Raw genomic sequence first — 24002 nt, forward strand, 5'->3', positions numbered from 1 at the left:
AGTTGACTTATTTAAACTTTGATAATCCTTGATTTATAAGACAGCATGAGTAAACTATAACAGTTCAATACTAAAGTAACTAAATGCTAAAATTTTGTGAAATCATACATATTTCACTACATAACAATCTAGTGGGGAGATAGAGAAAGCATTTGCAATTAAGTGTTTTAAACCACTGTTGTTTTTTCTTCTGAACAGGCTTTATCTGTCCTCTGGCGTTTAAGAGGTGGAGGATCTTCATGATTCTCTGTAACAGATCCAGAAAACTTAGATAAGATACTTAACATGTGAAAATACTTTTGAAAAGCAAATAATATAGGTAGGCATTTTAAAGGTTTTTAATCTATTCAACTTATATGAAATAGTAACATTTCTGTGGATTTATTATTTAATGAAATAGCCTACTAGATTGAACATGTGACAAACAAATCTGTTATATTGGGAGAAACTAGTCACAAGGGGCAAGGAGTTTTAAAGTGAAATACTTAACAAGAATTAGTTTAACCTATTCCAAACTTAATAAGTAATATAAAATATATAGTCTAAGAAAGCTGCATGAAAAGTATTATAGTTTACATTTAAAATCCCAGAAATTGCTCACCTAGATTTAGGGTCTGGTTCTTGTAGAGGATAGCAGCAGGAATCTGAAAGGTGATGCATAACATTTCTTTGTTAGGGGCCACATTTCTCACTAGGTGAACTGAACTGCACACATCCAAGGAAATGCCTAATACAGCTTCAGCTTGTTGCTGAACATCCTTAGCAGGATTAGCATCTTTGGAAAAGCTGTAACAGTGTACTGTGGGAAGGAGCTCACTGGCACATGGCTGCCCATGTAAAAGTGATTTGAAAGCACTGAGAAACTCGATAGCCTTTGCTGGTAAGTTCATGACAATGTGCACAGAGTGTTTTCTTTCTTTTGACAGTGGTCCCAGCTGCTGCATTAACTCTTCTCTGAGTGGTCCTTGGAGGAAGTCTCTCCCATCCAAGTTAAAGACTTTTACCTTTTTGTCCACTTTATTTAATTTACAGTTGTGCAATAGCCATTTATAGGATTCAGGATTAAGATCATTGGCAAATACAGTGCAGTTTTTCTTTGCTGCTGGAATGGCAAAGGGCCCAACCCCAGCAAAAACATCAAATAGGACATCTCCAGGTTTGAGAAGTTCTGTGATACGGCTGTGTTCTGTAGAGAGACGGGGATTCCAATAAACTTTTGAAAAATCAAATTCGTAGGTGTAGTTGTTTTCTCGAACCTGAAAAAGGTATTAAGTTTTTGGTTATTCTCCTTATTTCAGCCACTGATATGGATGGATGCACCCATGGCTGATATGGACGGATGCACCCACACACATACACATATTTCAGTTTACTACTATTAAGAGTAAATAACAGTGCATTTAAAGGCATTTTAATTAGAATTCTGGTGTTTATGCTATAATTGAAGTCAGTTAATATCTTGCATTAGACTTTTTCATGAGAAGTCATCTCTTCAAAGTTAGATGGCTCCCTGTGTCATCCATCCTAAAGGGCCATAAAGTGGTCCCAAATCACATGAGGAATTTTTCAGATAGACCAATTGACTGGTTGACCTGATGGAGAGGAAAAAATGTATCCTCATGGTGGGTAGCTAAGTTGCAGACAGCACTTCCACACAGCAAACAAGCTTCCCTCCTCATTTAGTTTTCAGTTTGTAAGAGGGAAGCATGATAGATGTGTTAGGTGTCATCCAATTTTCAGGTACTTTGCTGTTTTAAGATAGTTACTTGGACTTTGCAAGTTTCATGTCTGTAAATTAGAACCAGTGTATAGAACAAATCATTCTCCTGTTTTCTCCTTTCCCAATTTTAATTAATAAAGAATCAAAGGCCAGAAAGGTCTATAAATCTGATAGATGTATCTTCTATATTCTGCTTACATGGACTTGAATTCCAAATTTGTACATATTTTTTTCCCCTCAACCACATTGGATTTGGAAATGTTTAAATCTGGCTATATTATTAAGGTTCCAGAGTTGGAAATGTTTGCTCATGATTCTGCCAACTAAAAGTCTTTCTGGGTATATAACCTGGAAAGTTTAAATATGTCTTGTGACTACTTTTCCTGAAATCTACTTTCTATGTTCCCTTTTAAGGTCCTTAATGTGAAGCACAGATCTAGTTTAAAAATTAGATTCTAAGTATCCTTCTGGTTTTATTCACGCTGTCTTTGATACTTCACTCCCTTTAGTCAGCATTAATTTCAGCCAAATTCACTCTCAGGAATCTTTTTATTCATAATACACACACATAGTACTTAAATGTTGCATGAGCTTCTAAAGTTAAACTTAAATGTGATCTGTTTGGAGCACAGAAATTATACTGACTTTTAACATATATTTTATGGTAAAAATATTAGGTATAAAGTATTCCTAAGAACAAACTTCATGACTTAGGAAATCAATTACAGAGCATTTAAAAAATTACAGAAGTTGCTTAGAACTTTTAGATCTTTTCTTGAGGATGATGTTGTTACCTGTTACCCTAAGAATCAGTACCAAGTGAAGAATATGCACAATGTTCAATCAGCATATGACTAACAGGTATGCCTTAATGTCAGCTGAAATAAGCACTGTTATTATCAAATGACTCCCATTCAAATTTTACTTGCCATAACAGACCTCACACATTATACAAAAGTGGTAGGCAGTGGAGGTTTGGTATATAGGGAAGGACCATGCATGGACTCTGGAGTCAGAAGCCTGGCTCCAAACACCCAGCTCAGTCATTCCTTGTTATTTCACCTGCATAAAGAGAATATTAATAACAACCATCATTATCTTGTGGGCTTCTTAGGATTTGTTACATTTTAAGCATTTTACTTAGGGCCTGACACTAAGTATGAAGTAAATGGTATTTTAATATTCTGATACTATTAAATTATGGAGAAATAATATACTTAAAAATAATATTCACCTAAGTCTATATGGCCTAGAACCTTAAGAAATAATTATTTTGCATAAACTCTGTCCTGAGTTTTATGAAGTCCTATTTAAAAGACATGTTTAACATTTTAAGAGTGGCCTTTGTCATCAGAGTTTTTTCAAGTTATAAAGAGTTTAGTTTATTTTCCTAGCTTAAGTACAAAATTTCACATTAACATAAATCTAAGACTTTTGGCTAAAAAAAGTTTATTACATCTAGCACTCCAGAGGATCGGGGTGGGAGTGGGGGGAGATTAGAAAGTGTTTTTATAACAGGAATTTGTTCCTACATATTTTAAATTATTTTTTCTTTGATACAGATTTTTCTTATAAAATAAATATGTAGTCAGTAGAAAAGTATAAAGATGATAACAACGGTCACTAATAACTACTTAAAATAAAAATATGCCCACTGTTAACATTCTGATGTATGTGCATATTTACATAGATATTTAGTTAAAATTGAACTATGTTATATACTTGCTTTTTTGTTGCTTCATCTGTCAACGGGCAATTTATTTTAAGAAGTATGGAGCCAAATAAACTTTAATGATGGATTATTCTATTGCATTGTTATACCAGAATTTAATCAGTTCTCTACTGATGAACATTTAGTTGTTTCCATTTGTTTATTTATTTTAATATAAAAATAATGAAGAACCTAGTACATACATCATTTCAATTTTGTTTAATTATATCCTTGAGATAATTTCCTATAAATGGAATTTTAGGTCAAAGGACATACCTATTCAGAATTACAATATATTACCATACAATCTTCCTGAATGTATCAAATTTGCACTCCCAGCAATAGTATATGTAAATGCTCACATTCTCATATATTCAATACTGGGTATTTAAAATATTTTAATCTTTGTCATCTATTCTGATTCTAAACATGAATCTTGTTATAACACCATACTAGGAGACAATAACATACTCTATACCTTGGTCATCATGTTCTCCTCGCCAGATAGTACTTCCATTTGGAAATTTCGGTAAGTACTATCAATACTGTTGATTTTATTTACTGCTGAGGTGATTCCTGGATTTTTGTCAATCATAACTTGGCCTAAAAGAAAAGATGAGAATTCATAACAAATACTGCCTGTTAATTGCAAAAGAAAAGATAAAACTGCAAAAATGAAATGAACTGTATTTTCTTTTGGTTTATAGGTAAAAACTGCATCTATGTGTGTGAAGTAGCATACAATTCTCAAAATTCAACAGATCACTAAAAATGAATGTCTGACAGCCTCCAATACAAACACACAATAAATGTGTGGGTACATTTTTAAGGAAACAGTTTTGCGGAGTTTGGATCTACCTACTGTTTTTCCATGTTTTTTAGTAACTCTCAAATGTACCAATATTACAATAAGCAAAAAGGTACATCATAGGGAATTGGTAAAGAATAGAAAGATGTGTAAGGGCTGGGGCACATATGGTCCCAGAAAACACCAGCCCTGTAGCCATTGTCTTCAAACCAAATGTTTGTTTTACTGTATATGTGAAATACATGGCTCCACTTTGGAAATACATATCAGCAAAATAATGTTTTCAAATAAAGGAAACATATTCTTCAGTCTCATCTAAATAAAATTTTCATTTACTTAAGTTCTTCTTTTGTCAAGTATTTGCCACAGCAGAAAAAGCTACCAAGATCATAAAATACACCAGAAACAGTATATTGATGCCCTTTAATCAAAGTCTACTTTTTTGTCAGCAGTTAAAAAACTTATAAGAATCTATATTCTATCTCAGTGCATAAGGAAAAATAATTTGATTTGTAAGTTAGTAAAAAGTACTTAATAATACAAATATGCTGAGATACAACCAGAATTTGTCCAATTTCTCTTTGATAAGTGAACTAGATACCTGATTTTGAATATGGTAATATCAATAAACTGTAGTCAGTCATTGTTCTTATCCCGTTGTGCTTCAGGTATCAGAACTCAATTTTTAAGGTACAGAAGTTAGTTTGAAATGAAAAGAAAAAAAAAAAAAAAAAAAAGGTTACCACTATGAAATTGTTTCACTTTTCATCTATGAGTGCCCCTTTATGAAAGAGAATTTATAAAATAGGATTGACAAATGTAATGTTTGAGTTAGGATAGGCAATGACTCACAGGAAAGCCTTGACTTGACATTTGCGCCCAGTCATAATTATAAGGATCTGCTTAAGTATTTACTATGTTATCATTATGCATTATCGGTCCTTTTCATCAGTAAAACAAAGGAAGTGCATAACAGCATATTTCTGAAATCTTACCCATGCAAAACACTGAGCACTACATTTTAAAGCTGAAAATAGTTCCCAGAAGTTCTGACAGTCACGCTATTAAAATAATTAATCTGGAGAATGCATGGGCATCAAATATTCACGTAAGGAGGGGCAATTTTGATTATTTTTTTACTTTTGGCCCAAAGAATAAAGGACAGGCTCAAACCTGGGGCTACAGAGGTACAACATACACAAGCATCGTTTCTAAAAAACTAAGAGTACTGAAAACAAAGTATAGTGCTGACATATAGAAGAGATTCAATAGTTGAATCCATGCAAGTATGAGTAAACAGTGTCTTGCAATTTTGACTTAAAACACTCAAATTTATGAAACCTAGCATTCAAAATAGTCCTGAGGCCTAATAAGACTTAAGTGACAAGATGCCAAAGAATTCTGCTAAAGCAAGTGATTCAAGTGTTATCTAAGCCTATTACTGTGTACCCAAAAGCTTGAACTGATATTTAAAGCTTGCTGTGACTCTGAAAAGGGTATTCCAGAATGGCTTTCTCAAAAGATAGTATGTGGCTTAAGATCCAATTTAAAATGAAAAAGATAAAGTGTCCTGCTACTGCAATTTGGCATTTAAAAAACTAAAATTACAACTTTGTAATTGCTTTCTAGCACAGGAATATTACTAAGACATACCTACCAATTAAATGCTTGAAAGGCAGCTGATGATCTCGAAGGTTTAGGTGGGCAATATGTCCAACTCTGCTAAACCCTGAAGTCACATCTTGACCTTCAGGAAGCACAGCTCTTAAGATTTCTTCTGACTTAAAGTTTTCATAAGTTAGTTCCAAATTATATTTAGATATCTGTGGACTGACATTAAGCTGCTTTAAAATACTGAGTTCTGCTTTCTCAAAGGAATCATTAGTAAACATTTTATAGGGATCCAACATAATTAGTCTACTTTCTTCATCTTCTGGATCTTCAATTACACGTTTTATGCCTGGGCGCTGTAGTGCTGCCCTTTTAAGGGATCGAATCAATTTATTGACAATTTCTTTCCTCACTTTAAGCACGGGGATGGTGACTGTCTTTCTAAAAGCCGTTCTATCAAGTTTTGTCATTCCTCGTACATCAGATGGTGGTGAAAACAATTCTGAGTCTCTCCGACTTGTTTCTATTTCAGGCATGGTTGAGAATCTTTTTCTTTGATGCCACAAGAAAATACCAGGTGCTTTGCCAAGTTTCTGTATCAGTGATTTCCAAGCTAGAGGGATCAATGATTCTGATTCAGTTATTCTACAGCTTTCCACTTTGAGAAGTCTTCTTAGGAATCCAAATGGCCTCCATAAGATCCTAAAAAAAATTCATTTACAAACCATAAAGCTACAAACCAACTTACATGTTCACAACAGGTTTTGAGAATAAAAATCTAAATTGTACATAACATGCTAAATGCCAATAATGAAAACCTTTAGTGGTGTGTGAGAAGTATACCATGTTTCCCAGGGCAGAATGACTTTTTATTAGTGGCAAATAATAAATGTGCACCTTCAACTCAACCTGCTGCCAGGATGAGGACTTGTGATCCGTCAGCCTTCCTATACTTAATGAACCTCTCCACCCACAATTTGCTCCAGAATACATTTGGAATTGGAACACTGAGATTTGATTTAAGGGATCATCTCTAAACGAAATGGTCATTATATTTATGGCTTTACCAATGGCAGTATTTCCTAGGATATTCTTGTGGGTACCTATTGTGTCAGATGCTAAACTAAATGCTTTACACATTAAGAGTATCATTTAGTCTCTTTGCCTTCTGGAATACCAAAGAAGTAATTGTAAGAGGAAAGGGCCCTGCCCAGAACCCTGTAAAGCAAAATATCAAACTTCACAGCTAGGGTTCAAATTGGGTCTAGCAGTTAACCAGCTGTGTGATCTTGGGTCAATTACTTAATGAGTCTCGGCTTCCCCCATGTAAAATGTGGCTAAAGGATCTACCAGAAAGCTTTTGAAAAGAAGAAACAGTTTTTCACTACCCAGCACCCCGGGTCGATGACGGTGACCTCGCGGTGTCCGCACCCAGGCAGCGCGAGGAGGGGAGCAGCCTCGGGCAGAAGGCCCGCCAGCGGACCCTCAGCCCCTTCGAACCAAAAAGGGCCCCGCGCTGGCCACCTCACCAAGGTCACCATCCTAATTCTTGCTGTCGCTCTGCATCTGGCTCCGTGACTAGATCCCTCACCTCATGCTCTGCTGCAGCTCGGAAATGGGTCGCTGGTAGATGGGCGTGCCCTCGATGACACTATCACTGGTCGCCGCGGAGGAGCGAGCGTCATCAGATCGCGCCGATTCCCTCTTTTCCCCTCGACCCTAGTAAGGTACGGGAACCCGGAAGGGCGGGGCCCACAGCTCCGCCTCTGGCGCGACTGACGACGGAGGGCAGGGGTAGTAGCTCGCAGATGGACTTGGTAGTCGGCCAGCGAGCAGCATGGAGGCGCCCTGGGGGGTCATCAACGTCGAGCCGGGCTGGTACGTCTCTTCCCAGCAGCCCGAACCGGCGGAGGCGGAGGCGGAGGCGGAGGCGGAGGCGGAAGAGTTGAGCCCGTTGCTAAGCAACGTAAGTTGGCTCTGCTGGCTTCTTGGCGCGGACTGCCACCCGGCTCCCCTGCAGTGCTGGCCAAATAAGACCGGGAAAAGAAGGGGAATGGCCGGGGGAGAGTGGCATGGGCCCGGGGCCCAAAGGCAGCAGCCTAGATGCGGATGCGATCCGGTGGAATTCACGAATGTGGTAACAGGCTAACGTGCCGAGGAAGAAAAGCTGGCAAAGGCGCAGGCAGGCTCAGGTGGAACAAGTGCTGCGGGTACACCGCTGGAGGAGCAGCCCTGTAGCTCGCTGCTGTTCGTTGATATCTTTGTCAGCTTCCTGTTTCCTCCACCAGTCTTGTGAGATTTTTGCAGGAGTCACAAGATTTTTTTTCCCTCGACTTAGTCATTGGGGCCCTGCAGACATCTTCATACAGAGATCCTTAACGGGGAAGGAGTGGAGGTGGCGCGGTAATAAGTACATAACGCTTCCCCGACCCTAAAGCCTGTGCAGTGGGCTTTCAGCTTTTTAACTCAAATCCCTGGCCAGTAACAAATTCTAGGACCTTGTTCCCAAATGCTGTTTTGGGAGAGGGTGTTTTCAGGGACATATCCTCGCCAGAGCAACATGAATTGCTGATTATACGGTCATTGCAAGGTATTCATGACCATCCTTCCAGTTGGGTGGATTTAATTCATTAAGTATATAAATAAAAATGTTGCAGTACTAGTAATTAGGGAGCAACCGTTGAGTACAACAGCCTCAAGATGACTCAGGAATTCTTCAGTAATCACAAGAGCTCTGAGGCCATCTGCCTGCTCTCCTTCCCCACTCCATTCCCGTCCTACCTTAATCTTTTGCAGTCACAGATTAATCATGGCTCTTCCTAAAGCCTACCTGGTTTCTGTACTGGTGGAGATGATTTTACTAGGAAACTAGATTCCTGGAGTTGCTAGTGGGATTTGAGAAGGGAAGGAAAGGAAACCATCTAGTGCTGACTGAGCAACTAAGTGTGTCACACAATGGCTGTGGTTTGCAGGAGATTTTCTCCATTACCTGTCAGTCATTTCTTCATGAAAGTTGAATTCACCATGCAAACATTTAACACTATTAAATTTGTGTACTTACAGGAACTTCACAGACAGGGATCCCCAGGTGTTTCATATAGTTTCTCAGTGTTTAATTTGATGCATGCCATCATGGGAAGTGGCATCCTTGGCTTAGCTTATGTTATGGCTCATACTGGTATCCTTGGATTTAGGTGAGTTTTTTCTTATTTTACCATTACTTTTTTTTCCTTTTTAATTTTGATAGTACAGTAAGAAAAATGGGATAGGCTTCAGAAGCTGGTGTTACATAATTTCTAGTTAAATTATTTCTGAGAGTTTAGCATTCTCAGCTAAACTCATATTCTGCAGCTACTCTTATATTGTTTTTAGTCTGTATCTTGGAGGGATGCTATATATAATCTGCATTTTTTTATCCAAAAGTGTGGCTAATTTTTAAAAATGGAGACTTGATCCACACTAGCTTATAACCTTAAGAAGTGGCTTATTTGTTGTGTCAAGTTGGCCAAAGTGAATCAAAATTTATCAGCCCTGGAAATTACTTATAAAAAGCAATTTTGTGAGTGTAAGTAAAGCACATAATCTTTTCATTTCTAACTCCTCCTTTCTTCCCACTGTTAAAAAGTCTTTCTCCTTTCTGAGGTCAGACCTGGTCTGTGCCTATTCCTTTTCATTTTTGAAGACTGTGCTCATATGCCACTTTGCTCAGCATAAAAGACATTCCTGGCTTTTCTGTGTTCCCATAGTGTTTTTTATATTCATTTGTTAGTGTCATGTAATATAATTATTTGTTTGCAAGTTAGTTTCCCCACTAAACTCCGAAATCCTTTAGAACTGGACCTTATCTTTAGCATTTAGCACCATGGTTAACAGAATGAACAAGTTTGTTTTGTCAGTAAAAGCAGACCTATTTTACTAGGGAATTTAAAATATACAGAGTCTCTGGTTTACCTCATTCACCCCTCTTTGCCCCCCTCCTCTAAGGTTTGTCAGTCTGAACTATATTTCTTTCTATGTCTCTGGATCTATTTTGTTCATCAGCTTATTTTGTTCATTATATGCATGTATTTGTAACCAATGGACATAGACAACAATGCTGGGGGAGGGGTGTGGGATTGGGAGGAGGGTGTCTGGGGGAAAAAGGAGAAACATCTGTATCAAAAATAAATTACTAAAAATTGAAAAATAAATAAATAAAGTAAAATATACAGACTCATTTAGGTTTTTTTGTTATTATTTTTTATTTTTCAAATTACAAGAGAAAGTTTATTTAGAAAGTTACAGAGGTTGTAGAAGTGAGCCAGCTGGGCTGTGTGGGCTCAGAAAACAAGATACAAAGGCAGAAGAAGGGCCCTTGGAGCTTAGGAGAGAGAAAGACAAAAGACAAAAGTAATGTGCCTGGGGGAATGGAATGCCCCTCCGGCCACATGCTCCCATGAGGGAAAGTGCACCTAGAATTTTTAAATTTTGAATATCTTGATAAGCAAACCAACTTGTAAGTGACTTACCTTGCTTTTATTATGGGTCGTATTCACAAACTTTCATAATTTTAAAACTTCAAAACTATATGGGACACCTTAGGCAAGACATGATCATAGGACTCAATTTTTGGTTCCCTTTGAAAAATCATGTTTTACATTCCAGGGTCTTACATGCAGATGTGTACCACTGAATTGTGCACTCACTGAATCAAATCACACATCATACTTCCCATTTGGTGATACCAAACTGTTATTTTGTGAGGCCTCTGATGTTAGTTTACTGACAAATGTACTTTAACCTCTCTGTTTTGCTACTTATTAACAACTATTAAGTGGATCACAAACATAGAATTTCTTTAACTGTGGGGGTACCACACTGGGGACAGCTTTGTAGAAGCTTGTCCTGTCTGTATCATCCTGAGAATAAGTAGGGGATATACATGTTGTTGTTTTTCACATTGTTGGTGACAATTGCTACATTGTTTATACATTTTTCAAATTGTGTTATTAGAAGTGTGTTAACTGCATTCCAGGGGTGGGGGTTGGTTTGCTGAGTATGTATGTTTAATAGCTAGGAAAGTCAGTGTTAATTCAATATTATAAATAAAGATATGATAGGGAGGTACACATCATTCTAAAGGGAGGGTTGGAGGGAAGTTGAGAAGACAATGAGGTTTCACAACTAAAACTTTTGTTTAGACTTAGAATAGGAAAAATAGTCATAAAAGGGAAATATTGCAAAATTATTGAAAGGCCAAACCAGCAGTCAACAGACAAGAGTGCTAAAATAGGAAATTTGTTTTTACTTTAAATAAAGTTTGTTTCTTTCTGATTTCTCTTTTGAGTTTTAAAGCAATATATTTTCATTTAAATAAAATTGGTAAATACAGAAAAATATCTTCTTACTTTCTAAAATGACCATAATCCAGCTACTCAAAAACAGTCCCTATGAGCATTTAAATGTGAAAAAATTTGCGTTATAATGAGATACCATTAAAAAAACCTTTTTGTTGTACTCTTTTATATTTTAGTTTTTTGCTGCTGATAGTTGCTCTCCTGGCTTCTTTCTCAATTCATCTCCTGCTTAGTATGTGTATTCAGACAGGTGAGTGAAAACATTATGCTGATTCATTTGATGAAGCAGCCTCATGAGATTGTATCTACATACAAGATTGGATGTCTCAAATCTAATTTTCAGTGGGCAAACATTATTACTAGGTAGTGTGAATGAAATGGAGAATTTCAAAAGACCAGGATATATAGAGTCAATTCTATTGGGGCATCTAAGGGCAGGATAGGAGGAGGAAACACGCAGTCTTACCTGCTGTTCTCCACAACACAACATAGTTTTCTGGGGTAAGGACCAGAAAGGAGTTCAAAGGATCAAAACCTTATGCTTATGGGAAGCAGTAGACAGGTGTTCATTCTGATCATATTTCTCCTAGGGTAATCATTTCCTCAAGGAGCACGCCTTCCCAGATCTATCACTGCCTTCCTTGCCTCCTCTCTGTCTGCCAGAATTAGGACTGAAGGAGGAAGGGTCATAAAGCTTTGGGTTTATTTAAATAGTTTGTATTTTTACTTGCAAGTCTAGAATAAGGTAGTTTTTTTATAAGTGACAGTTGTATATGCAATTAATACGGTATGTTTCTGTGTGGTTTTTTTCCATGTGGAGAACTTTTATGCAATTCAGTCATGTATTGAATACATTCTTTACTTTATCTTATCTTTTATTAATCTTCACCCTAGGATATTTTTTCCATTGATTTTTAGAGAGAATGGGAGGGAGGGAGGGAGAGAGAGAGAGAAAGAAAAACATTGATGTGAGAGGGGTACATCAATGTGAGAGACACATCAACTGGTTGCCTCCTGCATGTGCCTGAGCAGGCTAGGGATTGAATCTGCAACCCAGATACTTGTCCTTTGACCAGGAATAACCAGAAACACTTTGGTGCATGGGCCGACACTCTAACCACTGAGCAACAGTGGTTTTTTTTAAGCTGTAATAAAAAAGTACAGTATATGAATCACAGAATTGCTTTTATATGATTTTCCTTTCGGCATTAACAAATATTCTTTATCCACCAATCCTAGTCTTTTTATCTGTCTAGTCTCTGTCTTTGGATTAGGTCAGTATGATGCCAAAATCATGAGTTTAATATCTCTGTTGGTAATTTCACTTTGTTCTAGCTAGCCTTGTAGTTTTCAGATTTTAAGGAGCATAAAAGATACATAAAGTGAATAAAAATGGAACCTGGCCAGCGTGGCTAAGTGGATTGAGCATTGTCCCATGAACTGAGAGGTCCTCTTTCCATTCCCGGTCAGGGCACATGCCGGGGTTGCAGGCCCAGTCCCCAGTAGGGGGCGTGCAGGAGGCAGCCGATCAGTGTATCTCTCTCACATCGATGTTTCTATCTCTCGCTCCCTTCCTCTCTCTAAAAAAATCAATATAAACATTTTATTATTACTTCTTTTAATCTTACTCAAGGATATTTTTTCTCCATTTATCTTCAGATAAAGTGGGAGGGAGGGAGGGAGGGAGGGAGAGAGAGAAAGAGAGAGAGAGAGAGAGAGAGAGAGAGAGAGAGAGAGAGAGAGAAACATCAATGTGAGAGAGACACATTGACTGGTTGCTTCCCACACGACCCTAGCCAGGGCCAAGGACTGAACCATAACTGAGGTATGTGCCCTTGACCAGAATCAAACCCAAGACTCTGTCCAAGGGCTGATGCTCTAACCATGGAGCAAACTGGCAAAGGTGATAAAAATTTATTTTCTGAAAATGGAGTTATTCTGGCTGAAATAGGTAAGAGATGTCCAAAGGTATTTCATAAGAATGTTAAGACTCTTCAGAACATAGTTCTAAATCCACAGCCCTAGTCTGTTTTTCTACAATCTGTCTATGCCTCATACATACCTGCAGATCTTTTTATAAACAGACATTTCTAAGTCTCATGGATTCTAATTCCAAGAATCTGAGTGGGATTCAGAAATATATTTTTAAGAAGTTTTCTAGATGATTCTTATGCAAAACTGGTTTCAGATCCATAGTTCTTAGCTCTAACTGTGCCAATGACTTTGGTCATCCAACTTACAAGTGTATACCCCTACTTTCAAGGGGGTTGGGCAAAAGTGCAGACAGATAAAAAGTCTAGGAAACAATGCAAATGTTAATCTAAAAGTAACAAGTTGTTCATAACAGCATCCCAGATTCAGGAATAATAGCATTAAAAGAAGTGTATTTGTAAATCCTTCTGCAACCTGACTAGAATTTTTATGACGTATTTTGAAATTTTGTTTCTTTTTCTGAAAAACTTATTTTACTTAATTGTGATAGTTATCTAGCACCTTAATACAATATTTTATTATGGGTTCTACTAAAAGATTATGTTTTCCTTAACTAAAATTTTTTGTTTTATTAATTTCGATTACTTTAGAGTAATATCATTTTATGAAGATTTCCAAGTAAGGCTAACTATATTGTTCTTCTTCAGTTCATCTATATTTACTTTAAAATTCTGATACTGTTCTTCTTTTCTGTAACTTTGGGGCAAATAAAGTGAAAACTTCTGTTTTTCTTTGATTTTGTAGCTTACTTGGTCTATGAACTAACTTCTTCATGGTTCTTCATACTTACTGATGCACCTGTTGATTGAATTCCTTCAGTCATTGTAAAGTTCTCTGTGGAGGTAGGCTTTTAAAAAATACATATATACTAGAGAAGAAAGGACATGTAGCTAAATTTTCTCCTCAGTTTACTGAACTGCCATAAAGAAGTATTGTGTTGAGATAGAATTTATTGGTCAGAGTAAACGTTATGATAAGACTTTACAAAATAACTTCTTGATTTATTTGTCTGGAGGTAAAAGGCAAAGAGAAATTTTTATCTTTCTAAAAGTAAAGGACTCTTTCATCTGAAATTCTGCTATTTTAGATTTTACATAAGGTTTGGGGTCTATCAAGACTTTTCTTGGGGGCTGAGGTAGTATATTATGTACTTTAATCTCTCTAGCCTTAGCTTGTCTTCTGTAAAATGGTAATGATAATACTTTCCTCTTGGGACTGTTGTGAGAATGAAATAAAATGATGTATATAAAATGTCAGGTCCTTGGTAAATACTAACTTTAATTATTATGAGTTCTCACAGGAGCAGAACCCCTTAAGGACTTTTCACACTTATGTCTGAGAAATAATTGGCTTATTGCGATTCTTTGGGAAACTTTCTATGCTCTGGGAATAAACTCATAGTTTCCCTCATCTAGCCTCTACATCCTTATCACCAGGAGGGAATGAGAGTTTTAGAACTCTGCATGCTTCTGGTCAAATCCCTACTTCCTAGTCCACGATCCCCACTACTCACTTAATTGTTACCATTATTTGCCTAGGACCATTAGGATGAATTACATTTTACCATTTATCTCAATTTATAATTAGTCACTTCGAGAATCCTAGGTTATCCTTCACTTCCCAGACTTATCCCATATGGCTCTGTCTAACCTCATCTCCTGCTCTTCCCAAACTCCTGAAACCCTTCCACTTGGTTCTCTGGAAGTGATAGTCAATCAGTAGCAAAAATCCTGTGTCCTCAACTTTTCTCTAAATATTTCCTTCACTTTCTTTTTTTTTTTTTTAATCCTCACCCAAGGACATTTTTTGCATTTAACTTTAGATAGAGCAGGAGGGAGAGAGGGAGGAAGAGAGAGAGAGAAACATCGATGTGAAAGACACATCGAGTGGTTGCCACCCATACGATCCCAACCAGGGCTGGGGACAAATTGCAACTGAGGTACGTGCTTCCAGTGGGAACTGAACCTGGGACTCTCTGGTCTGCAGGCTGGTACCCTAACCGCTGAGCCAAACCAGCCACAGTACTCTTTCACTTTCTTACTCACAGAGGACCTAAGTCTTTTCTGAGGACACTGTAGTACTCTCAAGTAGCCACTCTTTTCTCTTCCATGTCCTTCATACTTGTAGGCAGATGGCCTTCAAAAATCTTGGGGAAAATGATTTCACTGTACACCCAACCAGTGTGGCTCAGTGGACTGGGAGTCATCCCATGCACTGAGAGGTCCCAGTTTGATTCTCTATCAGAACACATGCTTGGTTTGTGGCCTTGATCCCCAGTAGGGGCCAGGCAGGAGGCATCTAATTGATGTTTCTCTTTCACATTGATGTTTCTATCTCTCCCTTCCTCTCTTTCTAAAAACAAAACAAAACAAAACAAAACAAAACAAAAAACCCTAAAAAAAAGAAAATTATTTCACTATAGAATTTTATACCCAGCCAAATTATCATTTAAATGTGAAGGTAAAATAGTGACATTTTCATACATGCAAGGACTCAAAAATCATATCCCATGCACCCTTACTTAGTGAGCAATGAATGATGCCACTTACCAAAGTTAGGGAGTAACAAAGGAACAGGGAATGTAGCACAGGAAAGAAGTAAAGGGAATTTCCAGGACACCAACTGAATAGCAGATTTAAGAGCCACCTCCAGATGGGAGTAGTTCGTTCGTTCGTTCATTCATTCATTCATTCATTCCTCACCTGAGGATATTTTTACATTTATCTTCAGACAGAGTGGGAGGGAGAGAGAGGGAAACATTAATGTGAGAGAGACACATCGACTGGTTGCCACCTGCACAACCCCAACTGGGGCCGGGGACAAACCGCAACCGAGGTATGTGCCCTTGGCTGGAAACAAACCCAGGACTCTTGGTCCACAGGCTGACGCTCTAACTGCTGAGCCAAACCAGCCAGGGTTGGAGTAGTTTTTTTTACATAGGCACAGTCAGACCTTCAGTCCTGGCTTGCATTCAGGATTGTGTTCTGGATGAAAACCCTTTTCTTTTCCTTCTTCCTCCAGGGAGTGCCTTTCTCATTTATCTGTCTAGCTCTAATTTGCACTAACAGTACCTGAGTAGGTTAGCATCAGGTCTGGCTGTTACAGAGGAATAAGAATCAAATAGTGGGAGATAGAAACAAGGTTATTATCAAGGGGAATTAAAGAAAGAAGCAGGCTAAGGAATGTGGGAGTTAGAATTGAGAGGAGCTGATGTCTGACTGAATGTGGAAAGTAATGGAGAAGGAGACGTCTAAGGATATCTCTCAGATTTCTGGCATGGGCCACTGGGTTATTTATAGTATCATTAATGGAGACAAGAACTCAGCAGGAGGTGTTGGTTCAAAATAAAAATGAGTTTAGTTTTGCATATGTGGACTTTGAAGTACATCTAGATGGATAGGTCCTAGAACTAAAGCCCAGAATAGAGGTTCATTTATTCATTCAATACTCTTTTATCTACAGAGATAAGTAAGACTCACTTCCCTGAAAAAGCTTATAGCCCAGGGAGACAAATGCATGAACAAATAATTTATAATGTAGTGTGATAAGTGTAACAATTTAAATGTAGTGGAACCTCAGTTTTCGAACTTAATTTGTTCTAGAAAGCTGTTCAAAAACCAAAGCATTTTTCCCATTAGAAACAATGTAAATTGAATTAATCTGTTCCAGACCCCCAAATGATTCCCTGTTTTAACCTTTCTTATATATAGTACATGTCTAATGTACTGTTTAATCTATAAATAAACACTTTAAAGACAAAAGGACATAAAATTTAAATAAGAATTTAATAAGAAAGAAATAAAATGTACAGTAATAAATGAAAATTTAATAATAATAAGCAGCAACAAAACCAAAAAAACACGAAAATATTCACAGCATGATTTCTTGAGGTGTTAACAGCAGTAAACTGACTCATATTGCACAATCTCTCCTTTGTCCCCTAAAAGACACATGACTGATCATACAGGTATCAGCATGAAATGGTTGTCAGGTTGAGAAGTGAATTGTTCAAAATGGGAGACATTCGAAAACTAAGGTTTGACTGTATGTGCAAGGTACAATGATGACTCAGAGGAAGGGGTGATTTGCCTTGTCTGGGTTGGGGAATGAGGGTCAGCAGATATTACTGGAGGATTACACTAACAAGGAATTTGACTAGCAGACAAGGCAAGAGAGAATATTCCAGCATATACAAAGGTACAAAAGCATATACTGTGTATTTTACCTAAGGTACAAAAAATAGTTTACTATTATTCGTGTATAAGGTACACAGAAGAAAATGAAACTGAAGAGATAGACAAATATCAGATCCTAAAGAATTTGGAATTGTTTTTGAGGCAATGAGAAGGCACTGAGGTGTTTGAAGAGTCAAGATGGATACTGGGAGTCACCACGCATTCCTTCCAGAGAGAATGTTGGTCCTTCTGGAACTCACTGAGAAAGATAACATAGTCCCCTAGTTTCCTCTTCCTAAAATAAGGCTAAGTCTTTTATAAGGATTCTAATTATTAGCAATGATGAAGAAATAAACAAGGAATAAAATGGTTTCTTGTGCTTTGCATTTTTTTGTTTTTTCACTTAAACCCTCTAGAGCAGTGATTCTCAATACCATCCATCACAATACCCACACCCTTTTATATATAAACAAAATTCTAGCCCTGGCCAGTTTGGCTCAGCGGAAGAGGGTTGACCCTCGGACCAAAGAGTCTCGGATTCCATTCTAGTCAAAGGCATGTACCTCAGTTGTGGTTAGGTCCCCAGCCCTGGTCAGTGTCGTACAGGAGGCAACCAGTCTGTGTGTCTCCCTCACGTCGATGTTTCTCTCTCCCACTCTATCTGAAGATAAAATGGAAAAAAGTATGCTTGGGTGAGAATTTAAAAAGAATTCTAGATGATCTCATTTTACTATCTGAAATGAAATTCTAAGAGGTACCATAACCTACCTGTGGTGGGCTGCATAATGGACTCCCAAAAGAATACCTATACCCTAATCCCATTAACCTGTGAATGTTAACTTTTATGATGAGAAAAGACTGCAGGTGTGATTAAGTTAAGTATATTTAGATGGGGAGATTATCCTGGTGGACTCTAAATGTGTCCTGGAGGGAGATCACCAACAAAAGGGAAGAAGGCATTGTGACCACAGAGTCAGAGATATGGCCACCAGTCAAGGCATGCTAGCAGTCCACAGAAGCTGGAAGAGGCAAGGAACAGGTTGGGCTCTCACTAGAGCCTCTGAGGGACTGTGGCCTTGTTGACACCTTGATTCTGACCCACTGAAACTGGACCTCCAGGACTGAGATCGAATTAATTTCTGTTGTTTTAAGCCACCAAGTTTGTGACAATATGTTACAACAGCCTTGGGAAGCTAAATACTATTTATACATAGTATAATGCTGCACAGTAAAATAAAGGAGAACCAAAAGCAAAGTAAATGCTGTTATGTGATTTTCCTAAATGGTGAACAATTTTTTTAAAAAAAATCCTCACCCAAGGATATTTTTCCATTCATCTTCAGATAGAGTGGGAGGGAGAAAAAGAGAGAAACATCGATGTGAGCGAGACACATTGATTGGTTGCCTCCCGCATGACCCCAACTAGGGCCGGAGACCCAACCGCAACCAAAGTTCGTGCCCTTGACCAGTATTGAACCCGAGACTCTTTGGCCCTCAGGCTAATGCTGTAACTGCTGAGCCAAGCCTGCCAGGGCAACAATTTTTGACAAAGCTCCAAACAAAACAAAATATACATTTACATGGTAATTATATTCCTTGAAAATTTAGTGCATATTCAAATAACTGTTGTTTTCTCAGCATCTACTAAACTGTGCTTGACACACAGAGGGTATTTAATAAAAACAGGATACATGGGTGATGAATGGATGGATGTATTAGAGCTACAGAGAGATTCTATTTTTAAAGTTCCAAAATCAACACACAAGGCAAAAATTATGTAGAGTCAAAATTACCTTTGAAAATTTCTTATATAGTTTGTAAACTAGTGTTCAGCATTTACATAACATGTCGGACACTGACATACCATTTCTCAAGAAAGCTGAGATTCTGTTTCTTTGTGGTCGAGTCTTGGTCTGGGCACCATATAAAGGATATAGATTGCATCAGGGTCATGATGAATCTCAGTACTGCAAGATGCTCTCGCTGTGAGCACATGAGGTGGAACGGACTAAAACACTGTAGATTCCTTTTCATCTCAGTGTTCACTGTGAGCATTTTTCATCTCTTTTCATGTTTCCATCTTTTTCTCTTTGTCATTAGTGAGCATAGCTCAGTGGACCCACAGTTAACCAAGTGGGCTATTTGACTCCATCTTCAGGGATTAGTGTTCTCGTCACATCCTTCTGCTAATCAGTAGTTCTCACTTGAGCTTGATTTTTCTCCTCCAGGTGCACTTGGCAGTGTTTGGAGACAAAGGTGTATTGGCAACTAGAGGATAAAAGCCAGGGATGCTGCCCTGGCCGGTTTGGCTCAGCAGTTGGAGCATCGACCCTTGGACCAAAGAGTCATGGGTTCGATTCCAGTCAAGGGCATGTACCTCGGTTGTGGTTTGGTCTCCTGCCCTAGTTGGAGTCATGCAGGAAGCAACCAGTTGGTGTGTCTCTCTCACATCAATGTTTCTCTCTTGCTCTCCCTCCCACTCTGTCTGAAAATAAATGGGAAAATATCCTCAGGTGAGGATTTAAGAAAAGAAAAAAGCCAGGAATGATGCTAAACATCCTACAATGCACAGGACAGCCCTGCACTACAAAGAAGTATCCAACCAAAAATGTTGGTAGTGCAAGGTTGAAAGACCCTGGGCCAGATGTGTGTGCTCTGCTCCTGCAGTGACTCCTTCATATCGTTTGGCTTGACAGCAGAGGAAGTACTGCCTGTAGCGGAAACTGAACATGTTGTTGGGCTACAGGGAAAGGGTGGGTCTGAGTCTCTATAGCGTTAAACGTTTTTAAATTAACCTGCTGTTTTATTTTTATAAAAAATAATATAAGGTCACACACGTGTCCTTGGATGTATGTGTGTGTGCACCCGTGCAAGAGGACTTCGAGCATTTCCCGTCCATGCTTCCCCACTTCTAGTCTCATTCCCCAGAGTTAGCAACATTTAGAGTTTTTGTTTTTAATTCTTTTGGTGTTACCTTCCTAGGTGTAAATAATATTCTTCTACTTTTATTTATTGACTTAAGAAATTATTTGTTAACACTTCATTATGAAAAGTCAGGATTTAGCTTGGGTGCACTAATCTTCCTTTCCCTCTTCTAATTTTCAGTAGTCTGTAATCATTTCATTGATTATTTTGTAACTCTAAATAAAACATTTAAATCTTTATTTTTGTTCCATGTACTTTAGATAGTATCTCTTGACTCTGCTATAAATGACATTAGTGCTCTCATCGTGTCTGTCACCTTCCTCTTCCTATTTTCCAGTCGTTCTGCTGTATTCATATTGTCAAGGTTTCTGCTTTGAAATCATATTTAAGTAGTTACTATTTTATCTATAAGTTGAGTCTAAAAGTTGGAAACAAATGAATAGCATTTATAGGTTATGACTATGTAGATATTGTTCACTTCAGAGCCAAGCAGTATATTGGGATCCAAGAACTCTTTTTTTAATTCTCACCCAAGAATATTTTTTCCATTGATTTTTAGAGAGAGTGGAAAGAAGGGAGGGAGGGAGGAAGGGCGAAAGAGAGAGAGAGAGATGTCGACGTGAGAGAGACACATACATTGATTGCCTCCCTCAAGTACCTTGACCAGGACCAGGGATTGAACCTTCAACCCAGGAATGTGCCCTTGACTGGGAATTGAACCTGTGATCCTTTGGTGTGCGGGCCAATGCTCTAACCACTGAGAACACCAGCCAGGGCCCAGAACTCTATGTGTGCGATATCACAGCCTCTGTGCCATTTGAAAGGAGAATATTCCTAGTATTCTTTTTTTTTTTTTTTTTTAACTGCATGGAATTCTCTAAAATATGCCACATTTAGTTGATAAACTGACAATTAAGCACCTATTAAGAAATTGAGTAGTGGCAATATAATTGCTTAGTAGACATTCAATAAATGAATGACACAATTAGGGAGAAAAAAGGTGAGAGGAAAGTGACAGAAAACACAAGAAAGAAAATAATTTCAGAAAAAAAAAGAGTGCATTCCAAATGGCCAGCTTTCTGAGAGTTGAACTGTATTTGAGTAACTCATGTCCCTCAGTCCAGATCCAAAGATAATATTGCTGCTGCTGAGACTTGGGCTTTATACTGTAACCACAGTTTATTAATTGTCCTATTTCATTGAGGAAAAAATGCAAAGCAGACAGAACACTGGAGGAACTAGCTGGAAATATTCCACTACTTCATGGGAAGCAGCTTTCCAAACGGTTCCTGTGGAGGCCAGTCCTGGTCTAGCCAAAATAGCACTAAAGTGTACCTTGATGGTAAATGAAAGAAGAAAATTTTCCCCAATTTACTTCATTAGGATTTACAGCCTTTCTGCTGCCTCGAAAACATAACATTGATTTCTTTAATATCAAAAACTTATTTCCTAAAATAGATCGCTATGACTGCTTTCAGTTATTTATTTAAGGAGAATTGTGCCAAATTCTGCTTGTATGAATTCCTGTAAAAGACTGATTTAATTTTCATAATCAACGTTATTCTTATTCTTTAGGAATATGCTATTAATGTGATTGGTCATCACCACATCTTATTCTGATATCTCTCAAAACATCTTTCACTTTATAAATAATATATTAAAACATTGATTATATGAAGGAGCAGCAAAAAAAAAAAGAATCCCTTATTAGTAGACAAGTGATACTTAAATTACTAAACACAAGAGAAATTAAAAACTACAGCTTAAATAAACCCTATCAGATATTTATTTAGTGGAAGAAAAGAAACTATTCAAGTGATATAGTTTTCAAAAGTAATGTTTTAAAACTCCATTATAGTCATTATAGAATAGTTGAATTCCTGCCCCTCCCAAAAAGGAAGAAAAAGAAGACTACACAACTATTTATCATTTATTCCACTCTTTTTGTATTTTGCTTTATAAATCAGATCTGAATCCTACTTTTTTACTTTATATTGACATTTTTTATGTTATTATATACTTATTTTTTAATGGCTACATATTATTTCATCAGAGGTATACCTACCATAATTTACTTAACTACCCTACCATTGTTGAGCACTTCAGTACTTTTTGTTTTCAATGTAAATTATTCATGATAAGTATCTTTGCATATAATGATTTCTTTGGTTTTTGTCTTTATTTCCTAAGATGCAAGCTCCTAGTGGTCAAATGTTATAAATATTTTAAAGGCTCATTGTACAAATTGAAGTCCAAAAGTCAGTACCGGTTTATACTGTTTCCAGCATCTTAATTGCCCAAATGACAGAATTTAGAAGTATTTCACTGGTGTTATTTTGGTTTATTATTGAGATGATCCAGAAAACCATTAAAAGTGAATATGTGGAGATGAAGCATTTGACTACTATGTACATATTTTAGCACAGCCTCAATGTTAAGCCAGAAGCCATTATTCATCTTCCTGAAGTCTCAGATGTGGGAAAGTGCTTCTGGGTTTGGAACATGAAAGAAGGAGGATGACAGTGACGGAACCGAAGGCCTAGCCAGACGTGCTGACTTGAAAGCTAGAGTTAGGAGCTGAACATTGTACTCAGTCTTCACTTAAACATCCAAGCCTTTTTTGCTCTAAATTTGGGTGTGTGCTTTTATAAAACTAGAAGATAATAGAGGGCAATTGGGAGATTACTAAAAATGTGTGCCGCTATTGTCAGAAACTGCAATTCTAGCTATCTTCATTATGCTGTTGGTTTGATTATATGTTCTGGAATTATAAAAGTAGTATTCTAATTTTTAAAAATTAAGAATAAATGTTTAATTAATTTAAATTTAGATAACTGAAATACCAATTCCTTTTGGAACCTTTTAATATTATAATTTTTGCTTATGGGAAAGTTACTCGCTTTTCCTGTTAATTAAATATACAATCTAGCCCTGGCCAGTTTGGCTCAGCAGTTAGAGCGTCGGCCTGTGGTCCAGAGAGACCTGGGTTTAGTTCCCGCTAAGGGCATGTACCTCAGTTGCAGTTTGTCCCCAGCTCTGGTTGGGTCGTGCAGGTGGCAACCACTCGATGTGTCCCTTTCACGTCGATGTTTCTCTCTCTCTCCCTCTCTCTCCCTCCCACTCTATCTGAACAAAAAAATGGAAAAAATGTCCTCAGGTGAGTATAAAAAATACACACACACACGCACACACACACACACACAATCTATACTTGTTTATGCTGTTTAAAAATAAGATAAACCCTAGTTAAACTTTTTGATGAGTATTATTTTGATAGCATGCTCATCAGTGGAGAAAATGATGCAAAATAGGTAATTTTAAAAGCAAGTTATTTGAACAAAACAGAAATAGACTCATAGATACAAAGAACAAACTAGTGGTTGCCAGAGAGGAGGGAAATGGCAGGGTGGGTGAAGCAGGTGAAGGGGAATAAGAGGCACAAACTTCAGTTATAAAATAAGTAAGTCAGGGGGATAGACAATGTACAGCATGGGAAATACTGACAATAATATTGTAATAACTTTGTATGGTGACAGATGGTAATTAGACATACCATAGTGATTATTTCATAATGTGCAAAAATAGTGAATCACTGCGTTGTATACCTGGAACTAATATAATATTGTATGTCAACTATAATTCAATAAAAATAAATTAAAAAATAAAAGCAAGTTATAACACTGAAAATTCTCCTTGCTTTAAATTATTGGAAGGAAAGTTTTTC

General features: G+C 37.5%; 2 protein-coding genes across 6 annotated transcripts in view; one reads left to right on the top strand and one right to left on the bottom strand.

Annotated features, from left to right (window-relative positions):
* Nucleotides 1-32: 32 nt before the first annotated feature.
* Nucleotides 33-7496, bottom strand: TRMT5 (tRNA methyltransferase 5). 2 transcript variants are annotated; one of them, XM_036272323.1, is made up of 5 exons: nucleotides 7442-7496; nucleotides 5897-6552; nucleotides 3910-4034; nucleotides 602-1256; nucleotides 33-247 (listed from the first exon to the last, which is right to left on the bottom strand). In XM_036272323.1, the coding sequence occupies exons 1-5, from the start codon at nucleotides 7444-7446 to the stop codon at nucleotides 168-170; spliced, it is 1521 nt and encodes a 506-aa protein (XP_036128216.1). In that variant the 5' UTR covers nucleotides 7447-7496; the 3' UTR covers nucleotides 33-167. The 2 variants fall into 2 exon arrangements, with proteins under 2 accessions (XP_036128216.1, XP_036128226.1); XM_036272333.1 differs by having other exon boundaries at nucleotides 7380-7472.
* Nucleotides 3888-24002, top strand: part of SLC38A6 (solute carrier family 38 member 6) — an 80279-nt gene continuing 60164 nt past the window's right edge. The window contains exons 1-3 of one of the 4 annotated variants that reach the window (XM_036272362.1): nucleotides 3888-3960; nucleotides 8914-9044; nucleotides 11363-11436. In XM_036272362.1, coding sequence (XP_036128255.1) covers nucleotides 8971-9044; nucleotides 11363-11436 — 148 coding nt within the window. In that variant the 5' untranslated portion in view covers nucleotides 3888-3960; nucleotides 8914-8970. Of the gene's footprint in view, nucleotides 3961-4138; nucleotides 4352-7647; nucleotides 7817-8913; nucleotides 9045-11362; nucleotides 11437-24002 lie in introns of those variants that run through there. The other 3 variants (XM_036272354.1, XM_036272345.1, XM_036272369.1) reach the window with 3 other exon arrangements.

Source organism: Molossus molossus, unplaced genomic scaffold (assembly GCF_014108415.1).
Source record: "Molossus molossus isolate mMolMol1 unplaced genomic scaffold, mMolMol1.p scaffold_m16_p_1, whole genome shotgun sequence".
Taxonomy (NCBI): Eukaryota; Metazoa; Chordata; class Mammalia; order Chiroptera; family Molossidae; genus Molossus; species Molossus molossus.

What these genes read in the sequence shown, in the direction of transcription:
- TRMT5 (XM_036272323.1), bottom strand. An exon ending in AGGAGAACATGATGACCAAG is followed by an intron (nt 1,257 to 3,909) that starts GTATAGAGTATG and finishes TACCTTTTTCAG; the next exon opens with GTTCGAGAAAACAACTACAC. An exon ending in GAACCAGACCCTAAATCTAG is followed by an intron (nt 248 to 601) that starts GTGAGCAATTTC and finishes GATCTGTTACAG; the next exon opens with AGAATCATGAAGATCCTCCA.